The sequence below is a fragment of the Canis lupus genome, chromosome 18 (genome assembly GCF_048164855.1).
Source record: "Canis lupus baileyi chromosome 18, mCanLup2.hap1, whole genome shotgun sequence".
Taxonomy (NCBI): Eukaryota; Metazoa; Chordata; class Mammalia; order Carnivora; family Canidae; genus Canis; species Canis lupus.
In genome coordinates, this window is record NC_132855.1 from 4,587,934 (window position 1) to 4,600,436 (window position 12,503).

Sequence of the window (12,503 nt, forward strand, 5' to 3'; positions counted from 1 at the left end):
TTAGACAGTGTTCCAATCCAGAAAGCAAATTCTGCTAGAACGTTATTAAATGTTAGGACAAAGAGTAAATAGAAATTTATTTTTAAAGGAAATTTACAGGTATGCCTTATTTTGTGCAAAAATCTGTTCCTGTAATGTTGTAACTCGAAAACATTTCTTTAATGTGAACATAATTAAGTATAGCTAGAGAAGCTCACAATCTAGAGGATTTTTTTTTATAATAAAACTAGGATGAATGACTGATTTTTATTTTTTTTTAAGAATTTATTTGAGAGAGAGAGAGCAAGAAAGACAGAACACAAGCTGAGGTGGGGAGGGGACAAAGGGAGAAGGAGAAACAGACTCCTCACTGAGCAGGGAACCTGAGGTGGGACTCGAACCCAGGACCCCAGGATCATGACCTGAGACAAAGGCAGATGCTCAACTACTGAGCCACCCAGGTGCCCCAATGACTGATTATTAAATAAAATCAAAACTAATCAGATTTTTACTGCCATTTGATTGTCAGATACTATGCTTCCTTAATATGAGGCCCTCTTATAAATAAAATAGGGAAATTAAATAAATAAAAGAGCCCTGCCTAATTACTTGTGAAAGCACAACTAATGAGCTGCAACATTAGAAATTGAGCAGAAACTATTTGCATTGCCATAACAGAAAGGATTTCAGAGCCATCGCATGTGTCTAAAAAGTGTTAACTTATAAAATAAATACTTAAAAATATTTCTCCCACAGGATTTCTGAAGCGAGATTCACACTGAATCAGAAAATAGTAAACTACAAAAAAAATTTATATATATATATAATTATATATACAATTTTTATATATATGTACATCATCAAGGACCAACATTTGAGTCGTCGTTTTGCAATCATGTCAAAATATCCATGTTCCAGTTTTTACCTAATTTAATAATATTATATTTGATATCGGTCATTTACACTCCTGGAACAAGGAACAAATAAACCACATTTAAAGAAAGATACAGGACATGTCCCTTCAAATGTTTGAGCTCAAAACATCAGTGAAAGAATTCCAGCAGCTATTGCTGAGTTACAGCCCTAAACACAGCAATGGAAGGAAATCCAAAATGCTAAAGTTCACAAGGAACAGTTAATGCATTTTAATCGCTCCAGTCATTTCAGATGAGGCAAACTGACAATCTGGTTTTTCCGCACCTGCCAATGTCGGTTGCATATACACACAAATGTGGTAGCCTTTATTTTGTTTTAGAGGTCCTCTCAAATAAAGTATTATTATAGGGGATTGGGAAGGGGGGGGGAGAATGACTCATGCTAAGATGGGCTGCAATGTTCCAGCTGTCTCTCCAAGGAGATCACTGAAACTGTGGCATTTGCTTGACCTAAGCCAGACAGGAGTTGTCTTCAAACTAGGTCCAACAGCAAGGTCATTAACTCACAGCCCTCCTTAAGTCCTGCCACTTGCAGAGTCCTAAGGTGCATCCCCTAGGTCACCTTCATCTCCATCTCCTCCTTTTCTTCTCATTCTAACTTCCACTAAATCACCACACTCCAGGGAGACATGCTCGGAGCCAGGCTGTCCTGGTGGCCCCTTCAGATGTGTCACCCAAGGACAGTCCTCACGAGTCCTGGATTTTTCTTTCCCTTCTCATCTGCTTGAAAATGTATCTGTACTACAGTCCCTGTATTATGGTCCCTACCCTGAGGCTGCTGGCTAGCTAACCTGGGCCAGTGTGTTCCTGGGTGGGATGGGTTGAAACTGTAGCCCATCAAGGATTAACAGGTCTTCATTTCTAACACGCGCCCTTTGGAGGTAGGTGACTTCCATCAAACAGTAATGCCAATGTCAAAAATGTCACACTTTGTGGACAGTTAGGGAAAGGCGGTCTACTATGTCTTTCAAAGCATTCCCAGGTACACAGCTATCACGTCTAAATGTGGAATTGCCCTAGGTTCGGGTCAGGTAAACTGCTCTGACTCACCACTGAATTTACTAAATTTATGCCGATTTTGAAGACTTTTGATATTGACAAAATTCCCACAATAGATAGGCCTTCAACTCCCAAAATGAAAAATAAGCATAACTTAATCTACTTATTTTTCTAACTATTTTTAAAAGTATGACAAATGTAAAGACACTTAATAGTTCTTATTTTTACAAACCTGGATGAAGTCAAATATGGTAAGGGGCAGAAGATCATCCAAAATCGCTATATCTTTGGAGAATCTATTAAGAATCCCACCTATAATATAAAGAAAGAGAAATTCCTCAGAAAACAGTAATCTTAAAAAGACATATCAATATTTGTTCCATCTGGATCACAGCAGAAATATTCAAAACTCAAATAAGAATCAGCACGTAACATGATAAATAAAGACTTAGAAAACGCTCGTGTTGTACAGAGATTCTAAGCCCTGTGGTTGAGTCATGGTCTCCCACGTTTAAACCTTTATAAAATACGGATTGTGGTAAGATTCATCCTATTGCTACCACCTCACACGTGCGAGCTTGAACGTAATGATGATTTCCCGGATGTGCGATCATCATCGCTTTACATCTGTATTCCACGACGTGTGGCTCTACCTCTCCTCCGACTTCCAGGCCTTTCTGACATCTCTGCAGAACCCCTGGCTACTCTTAATTTCTGCCCCTTGTTGTATGGCCCCCCCTTTTCCATGTTCCCTCTTTCCACCCTCTCTACTAGCGACTTGAGCGTCAGCCTGTCTTCTGAATTCCAGACTTATGTTTATAAATCTGATGATGTTTTCCTTCAACGAAGAAAAGTTATAGATGGAATGTTGACGATGTGCCAGACGTAACGCTAGGCACTGAGATAACAGAGGTGAATAAGCCGGGCTCCTTGCCCTTAAGGAATTCATTGTCTAGGGATAAAGACACAATTAGATAAAACATACCATGGTACAAAAAAAGTGATATTGAATCTTATCATTCAACCCCCCCCATTAGCTACATAATGAAGTCCAAAATTCTTAATTTAATACTTAATGCAACACAAAGTTAAGATCTCCATAATCTCTCATATTTACCTTTTTTGGGGGGAGGGGGAACATTTAAGTTTTACTCTCTTAGTAAATTTCAATTACATAATATAGTGTTTTCAATTATGGTCACCAAGTCATACATTAGCTCCTCAGACCTTCTTTATCTTAAAGGGATGAATTTTTGCCCTTTTACCAACCTCTATAGTTGGGTCAAAAATACTTTAAAAATACATTTGGAATTTATTCCTCCTCTTCCACCAAAAAAAAAAAAAAAAAAAATCCAAAAAGCAAAAAAACAAAACCTTAAAACGAATTTATTTGATCACCTTTGAGTAGTTACATGAAACTAAATTATTCTATACCATCCTATTCTACAGCCTTCATAGGTAAAAGAATTTTAGGTTTTCTTTGGTCATTTCAAATCTTCTCTTTTAAATGAGACTGTATATTGGCAACAAGATGCCTGAAAGGGGGCTAGACCAAATATTTGAACCGAGAAGGATGGCTAACCCAATGGCTTGTTTCTGTTGCTACACTCCCATCAGCAACACAGGATAACAAATTGGCTAATTAGCCAAGACAGAAACATGAGGAGCAGCCTCAAGGTCTGATAGCCTACAATATCTAAGAAATGTGCACGCCAGTCATTACGAATCTTCAACGGGGCAGATGCCTCCGTCAAAAGCCAACACTACTGCTAGAAAACCAACAAAATCCTAGGACCTTTTGACTATGGATCAGCAACACCATTTTGTATACTTAGTCAAATACCTGCTTTCAGTGTGTTGAGGGTTGACATAGGTGCTTGAAGAACAGAATGTAACATTTTGTGGTGTAAAATTTTCGACACTGTGATTAGAGTATGCACCAGTGGTAAACCTCTGAAGAGTCCCAGAGCAAGCAAAGTATCAGCTACTCCCACATAAATGTAGAAAATATAATATGCGCTGGTACTGGTGAAGATCACTGCATAACTGCTGTTTACGCTCTGAGTGCTATTCCCTTTGTCTTGAGAAGACAAGCTGCAAAGCAAAAAGAAATCATTATTTGTCAACTAAACTTCCCTGCTGAATTTCCGATACATGTAGACAAAACTGAACTTGAGTCTGAGGAAACACAACATATTTCACTAGCAGAAGTAAGACCTTTGATCTCAAGGACCTAATATTGCAATGAAGTAGACTACATTTTTTCACCATTGAAACAGATGAAGTTGACCATCATTAAACAATCAGAGAAAGGACTAAATGTAAAATGCTGTTTCCAATATTTTTATTGTATTTTTTGGAAACAAAATACAGCTAAATTCTGTAGGAACTGGATAACAGTTGCAGAAACTGCACATGCTCGCAATTTTAAACAAAGAATTTTCCATCTCTATAACAGTATGGGGAAATGAAGCATCCTGGATATTATAATATTTAATAAGACCCAAATAATCAATAGAAACAAAATATAATCTACAATAGGACAAGGAATACTCACTTTCTAAGTATCCACAATACAACCAATGAAACAGCCACCTGAAATAAAACAATACACACTTGATTTTCTTTTCCAACATCTCTACCTATTCCTCCATCAAAACACACACAATTTCATTTTCCTTTGCCTCACTTTCCTGGGTCCAGCAGCTGCAATGATTGTTCTCAAAACCATTATATTGTGGTTATAACATGTTAATAGAATTAAAATTCTACTATATTAAATACTTTGTCATTTTTCTCCCTCATTCAATAGAAACTATTCATGGAACCTCACAGAAGAGCTAGGATTGCAGTTAAATGTTTTAAAGAATAAATCTTGCTTCTTATAAAGAGACGAATAGCCTATTGGCAGATAATTCACTTAGCTGTTATAAATAATTTCATTTAGTATGCAGCACATGAGGGATTAATTCCTATGAAACCACTTAATTATTGGAAAAGATGTTCATATTTATGAAAATTAGATAAAAGTCTCAACAGTGCACCTGAAATATTTAAATAAGTTATAAAAACTCAACACCCCCAAAGCAAATAATCCAATATAACAATGGGCAGAAGACATGAACAGACATACAGATGGCCAACAGACACATGAAAAGGTGCTCATTATAACTTACCATAGGGAAATGTAAATCAAAACCACAATGAAGTATCACCTCACACCTGTCAGAATGGCTCAAATCAACAATACAAGAAACAACAGGTGTTGGCAAGGATGCAGAGAAAAAGGAACCCTCTTACACTGTTGGGTAGAATGCAAACTGGTGCAGCCACTGTGGGAAACCGTATGGAGGTTCCCGAAAAAGTTAAAAATAAAACTACCCTACTATTAGATCCAGCAATTGCACTAATTTACCCAAAGAATAAAATTTACTAATCCAAGGGGTACATGCACCCTGATGTTTATTGCAGCATTATATGTAATAGCCAAGATATGGAAGCAGCCCAATGTCTACTGATTGATGAATGTAGATGATAGATAGATGATAGATTGATAGATAGATAGATAGATAGATAGATAGATAGATAGATAGATAGATAGTAGATAGATAGCCAGATAGATAGAGATAGAGATATCTACATAATGGAATATTATTTATCCATAAAGAAGACTGAAATCTTGCCATTTGCAATGACATGGATGGAGCTTAGAGAGTATAATGCTAAGTGAAGTAAGAGAAAGACAAATACCATATGATTTCACTCATTTGTGGAATTTAAGAAACAAAACAAATGAGCAAAGGGGGGGAAAAGGAGAGAAACAAACCAAGAAACAGACTCTTAACTATAGAGAACAAACTGTTGGTTGAGAGGGGAGGTCGGCGGGAGGGTGGGTGAAATAGGTGATAAGGATTAAGGAGTGCACTTTTGATGAGCACTGAGTGATTAAAATAAAAACTTAAAAATAAATTAATTAAAACTAGAAAAAGATTATTCATCCAAAAAACAATTCTCAAAGGTACAAAAATTTAGCTTGTTATAAATTCACTTTGTTATAAAGACAAAACACATACTTTAGGTTGAAACACACACTACTAGTACTATTCAGGCTTTCTCAAGGTAGAAGCTCTTGTCTGAGGGATAAGTATTATATATCATAACTGAAAAAATAAAAAATTTTAACCACTATGGTATTTTTAGTTCCTTCAATATTTAAGAGCCATGCACCCAGTTCCACTTCAATCTGGTATTCTATTCTCCTAAACCCTGTGGAGAGACAATCTGGTGTTTGTATATGTGCTGTCGAAGCGAGCACAACAATCCTGTGTTTGCCATCACAACTCTAATACTAGAAATGACTGTAATTATATGACTCTCCCAAAACTAACTTTATCAGAGAATCTAATAGGAAAAAAAAACTGTGAATAAAATAATTTGAAAATTAATACAGCATAAAAATAGAGAAGAAATTTCTAGGTGTTCTTTCATATTCAATTTAAGTATCTAATAGTACTATATAAAAAATTTATAGGGACGCCTGCGTGGCTCAGCAGTTGAGCGTCTGCCTTCGGCTCAGGTCATGATCGAGTCCCACGTCGGGCTCCCTGCATGGAGCCTGCTTCCCCCTCTGCTTGTGTCCCTGCCTCTCTCTCTGTGTCTCTCATGAATAAATAAATAAAACCTTTAAAAAATGTTTTATAAAGAACAATTGGCATTAACTAAGAAATGACATGATGAAGTTCTATATTTTAAAGAGGTGTATAAGTTTTAGTTAAATTCACATATTAGGAATATAATAATGAAAAATCTAATGTCATCATTCTTTCTTTCCTACTTTTTTTTCATTGCACACATAGCGTCCATGCACTATATCAGTAAAAGTAAAGAAAAAAAGTTCCTGTTTCCTTGAAATTTAAGGAAATTCAAATTGACACAAAACAAGGCAACAATCTGGGGGAATCCCTGGGTGGCTCAGCAGTTTGGCACCTGCCTTCAGCCCAGGCATGATCCTGGAGTCCCGGGATTGAGTCCCACATCAGGCTCCCTGCGTGGCGCCTGCTTCTCCCTCTGCCTGTATCACTGCCTCCCCCCCTCCCCCCGTGTGTCTATCATGAATAAATAAAATCTTAAAAAAAAAAAAAAAACAAACAAGGCAATAATCTGACTTTTTCAAAAGGCTTTGTCCCAGGACGAATGCTTTCCTATTTCCTGAGACTAATCAAATCATTCAAGAATCAAGATAAGGGTATCTTTCTGAGTCACTCTTTGGTTATTATAGTCCCCCTTTGTTCCAATCAAAGGAGTGTCAATATTGCTGGCATTGCCAACATTCTTGGTATAAGAATAAATCCCAGAAACAAATATTTTATAATATTTACTAATGAACAATAACCCAAGTAGTTTTCAAAGAACTGGTCTAGTCAGTGTAATATAAAGTTATTTCCTGGCTTTTGTGAAGAGACCACTAGTGGATGGAGACACAGAACTGCCAATCCAAACTATTTTTGTTGACTAGAACAAAAACAGTTCCAAAGACTTGATATAATGATATAAGTACAAATATTTGGGGGCATACAGAAACAATTGGTTAAGCAAATTCTATCATTTCATTCCAAAACGTTTTAAGTTGTAAAGTTTATGCAGTTTATGATAGAGTGAGAGTTCTGGGTCATTAAAAGGGAAAAGCAAAAGGTCTTTATTTTATTTTATTTTTCTGGGGCTTTAAACTTCAATCCATATCACATAAAAAACAGTACAGTCTAAGTCAGCACTGTCCAAGGGAAATATCTACGATAATAAAAATGTTCTATACCTGCCTTGTTCAATATTATTGCCGCTTATCACATGGGACACTTGTCACAGGAAATGTGTGACTGAGGGACCGAATTTTAAATTTTATTTTATTTAATTTCATTTAATTTATATGTTCATATATTGCTGTCAGCTACTGCATTAGAGAGTGCATGCATAGGTTATAATAACTATTAGTTCTATAGGGGTGTAGACAGAGTATTTATTACATATTCATGTTAAGTATCCAAAATCTGATGATGGCATTCTCTACAAACAACTCCATGAATGACCAGGATGATGATTCATGAACTGTGCAAATGTCCCCAAGATGAAACAGAAGTAGCCAGTATTGGGGTCCCCGGGTGGCTCAGCTGGTTGAGCATCGGGCTCTTGATTTGAGCATCGGGCTCTTGATTTCGGCTCAGGTCATGATCTCAGGGTCATCGGGTTAAGCCCTGTGTTGGGCTCTGGGATCAGCGGGAATCTGCCCCTCCCTGACACACTCTCTCTCTCTCTTTCTGAAATAAATTAATAAATCTTAAAACACACACAATTGAAAAAGCAGATAACCTGTCATGTAACATAGGGTAAAGTTAAAGAAGCCAAACCAATTTATTCTACAAGTTTTTTATATACACAGAATTCAGAGCTACCTCCTGAGTCACACAACGGGATGTTTGTAAAGCAATACCTATTAAAAACACAATGGGTATTTTGAGTTTTTAACCAAAGGAACACAGTATCCTAAATGTTCTGTGAACAGTATAAACATAAGTGCGGTAGCGTATTCCACCCATTAGCTCTGTTTTGTTCACTACACACGCAACCACACTATACGCACAGAATTGTGCCTGACACATTGAAAGGACTTAAAAAATCTGTGTTGAATGTGTAAATGGCTGCATGAGCGAGCGGCAGGCCGTAATAGTAAAGTGCCACCTTGTCATGACTTCGTACACAGAATTCAATGCTTCACAAAATCATGCCCTGAAACGTAGACCCATGCTAAGTAGAACTGCCTTCAAAGGATTATTATTAATCAGTTACAGAAGAATATTAAGGGAATATATCACATGTCCATTTTACTAAAAATAAAAAGTTACCCAGAGCTTCCTTCTTAACAAAGAGAATAGGATAGAGCAGTACTCTTGACACATTCCTTAAAAATTACAGAATGAAAACACTAAAGGATCTTGACATACTCCAGTGAACAATACCCACCAGTTGTTGTAAGAAGCAGGAAACTGTCTCCTAGTCTTATTTGCATTTCTTCTCAGTGATGTACCATCAAGCAGAAGCACTAGAAAGCCCAACGTGATAGAAATTGTATAGCCTTGGGGCACCTGGGTGGCTCAGCCAGTTAAGCATCCACTTTCCTCTCAGGTCACGATCCCAGAGTCCTGGGATCAAGCCCCGAGTCGGGCTCCCTGTTCATCTCCCTCTGCCCCTTCCCATCCCCCTACTCATGCTCTCTCTCTCTCTCTCTCTCTCTAAAAAAAAAATTTTATAGCCTTTATCCTTGGCGCCAATATCGAAGAACTTACAGAAAATACTTCTCTGCATAGAAAAAAATGGTCCAGAGATATAAAGGCAGACTGACTCCCTAATTAAAATAACACATTAATGATATGTCGTAACAAACTGCATAAATCAAACTAATTTTTTTCAGTTTCACACTTTGAAGAAATAAGAAAGGGAAGCATATGGAACCTACTCTATAAAACCACAAAATCTAAATTGGAGTATGGTATCCATGAAAAACTAAAAATGGATAAATTACGTCATCAAGGGAGACACGTATCTTAACCTTTCTTCAAGTTTTCTGATCATGATGAGTATGAGGCTCTAGCAAAGGTTTAAAAGAACTAAACTATCTTCCCGGATTAGCACCTGCACCATGATACATGCTGATGAGATATGTCGATGTTACTGAGAAAGGGGCACACTGGTATTAAGAAAGAAGCTTGATCTAAAAGAAAAGCTGTGTAAATTTTGATTCGAAGAGGGTGACAGAACTGTGAAATCAGTGTTTAGCTATATAACCGTGCACATAATTAAAACAATTGCTATTCGTCTACTATCACCAAGTTTTTATTACCTAAAGTTTTGACAGCCAGCTCATCGGTGATGCCCCCAGGACATTGGCCAAAGTGCCACATTCTAGTATATAATGTCTTGTCTAGCAAATGGCATTATCAATGTGTTTTGCCCATTAAAAAGACATTTTTTTTTGCAATAACTGTGAGGGCTCCACTAATAATTTACATCCTCTCTTGTAATTTAGTTTTAAGCTTAAAGACAAAGGACCACTGTCTTCTTGATTAAATGAGCCGGTAATACTGTACACACGCACAGCAGCTCAGTGTTCAATCACTAATTAGTTAATTAATTATACACCATTTTGAGAGGTACAGAAGTTCAGCTCTATGGAGCTGGATAGGACAAAGATCCTGTAAATTAACATAAATCATCACTACATTCAGATAAGACCTTTTTTTTTTTCTTACACAACTCTACAAATTGAAGACAATCAAGATATGTGACCTTTCAGTGCAGAGATTTAAATCATTAACAGTTATGAAAGGCTGGCTTGAGATTAAATGTGGCATGAAACTAGGTCTCATTCCCATTAATGTTAGTCATTTGGCATGACTAGCAGAGATTAATGAGGTAAATTTAAGATACATTTCAAAGCAATTTTTATTACTTATGTCAGAGTGTCAAATTACCCAACTGCATATTTTTGTTAAAGTATAAAAGGGATTATTGAAACTTTCATTATATTTCGGTTATGGACTTGCTCACCTCAAACTATCTTGAGCTTTATAATGGTATGACATTAAGGGTATCAATGAGAACAGCAACTAGCATTGTTCAGTATGCGCCAAACCCTACATTAAGGGCTTTATAACCTTGATGTGGTTTCACTCACAAACATGACCTGGGAAGTTGGTATTATAAACTCTCCATTTTGTAGATGAGGATATTGAGGCTCAGCATGATTAACTTACCTTGCTCAGCTTCATTGTGTTAACAAGATGGACCGAGGTCACAGCCAAGTCAGTGTGATGCCACCGTGGGGACTGTACTACACTGCAATTCCCATCAAACTTCCAGTTGGTGTATGAATTTACAATAATAGGGCAAAAGAAGGGATATCACCAGGACTCAAGAGCAAATGGAAACTGATGGTTTAGAGGTGAAACAGTATGTACGACTCTTTGGTATATACCTTTAGATATTGAACACTATCTTAGTTGGTCAGGGAAAAGGGATGCTATTTCATGTAGACCTCATCACTGAGGTTAGAAACAGCCCAACAACAGGAAACAACATGTAGCTCTAAGACTGGGTTTCAGTTACGTATGCATTTGCACTTCTCAGGAGAGGCAGCTCTTCACCAGGGGAGAAACCCTGAAGGCAGTGGGGCCTTCATGTCAGATTTAGCTCATACCTTAGGGCCCATCCAGCGGTTGATGTCCCCTGGAATAAATATCTAGGGTAACCAGTCATCCCAGGCGGAACCCGATCCACCTGTGTGTTTTGTTGAACCCATCTAGTGTTCATTTGTTTGTTTTTATTTAATCAACTATCTACATTTCAAAAATGGGGAAGACTTTACAGAAAATATCTGGACTTCTATCTTATCTCAGTAGACAAAAAGATTTAGCAAAATTGATCCTAAATTCCCTCACGGCAAGTGTTTGGCTGGTGCCGCATCTCCGTTGGCCCCATTAGACAACTGGAGGACAAATACTCTCCAGCCTCAGAGCCACCTCACCCACAGGCATTCTGGCCAAGCCCCTTTTGGCAGTTAGGTGGCTGCTCCTCATCCAGAGAGAAGCCTCATCCATCATGCCACTTCGAGAACTTCTAACATCGTTGTGCCCTGCCCTTGTAGCCTAGCACGCTGCTTGCACTCCCCTCCCTTGTTGTTTTATCCTGGTGACATGAAGGACAGCAGAAGCATGACAAAGAGACCATGATGGTGGTACCAAAGACAGACAAAATCTGTAAGCAAGCGGGTGATGGGGATCTCTAAAAGGATTGTTTAAAAGGGTTATTAAGCCACTAATACATATTTATTTCATTTTGTGAAGACACAGTCATTTAAAGGTGGTGATTCATCACTTGCATATTCAATAATGCAATATCTATAATCAAATGAACCTAAAACTGAGTACAGAATAATTTTCACTGCTTAATTTCAATCCATATAAAAGTATTCTACTTAGAAGTTTTGAACAACTCCACTAAAAGCTCTTCATATCTATTTTGTATGCTATATATGAAATATAGGAATATGAATATGGAAGTATGCATATCATTATATAATATAAGGTTATAAATACACATATATTTGTATTTATATAATGGGGACACCTGGGTGGCTCAGCGGTTGTGATGATCCCGGGTCCCGGGATCGAGTCCCATATCGGGCTCCCTGCAGGGAGTCTGCTTCTCCCTCTGCCTTTCTCTCTCTGTCTCTCATGAATAAATAGATAACAATCTTTAAAAAAAAAAACACTATTCTTAATGTAACTTTAAATCATAGTAATATTTTACAACAGAAAGTTCTTACCTCAGCCAGAAAAATAACTAAGCACCAAATTAGCACAAAAATTAAGTTCTTGTGGACAGTAATATATCGAAGGTATGTGTTCCATGTAGTCACTGGTGGTATGCTCTCGACATCATCAAAAAAGCACTCCTAAAAAAAAAAGAATCATGGTTACTACGAGGAGACAGCACAGTTTCACACCACCATTGTGGTTTTATGTTGAATGTGGGAAATTA

General features: G+C 37.4%; 1 protein-coding gene across 1 annotated transcript in view; it reads right to left on the bottom strand.

Annotated features, from left to right (window-relative positions):
* CFTR (CF transmembrane conductance regulator) overlaps positions 1-12,503 on the bottom strand; it is a 164,052-nt gene that overhangs the window by 53,798 nt on the left and 97,751 nt on the right. The window contains exons 15-18 of the mRNA XM_072783316.1: positions 12,289-12,417; positions 4,471-4,508; positions 3,757-4,007; positions 2,146-2,225 (exon numbers count right to left, since the gene is read on the bottom strand). Of these exons, the coding sequence (XP_072639417.1) occupies positions 2,146-2,225; positions 3,757-4,007; positions 4,471-4,508; positions 12,289-12,417 (498 nt within the window). The remainder of the gene's footprint in view (positions 1-2,145; positions 2,226-3,756; positions 4,008-4,470; positions 4,509-12,288; positions 12,418-12,503) is intronic.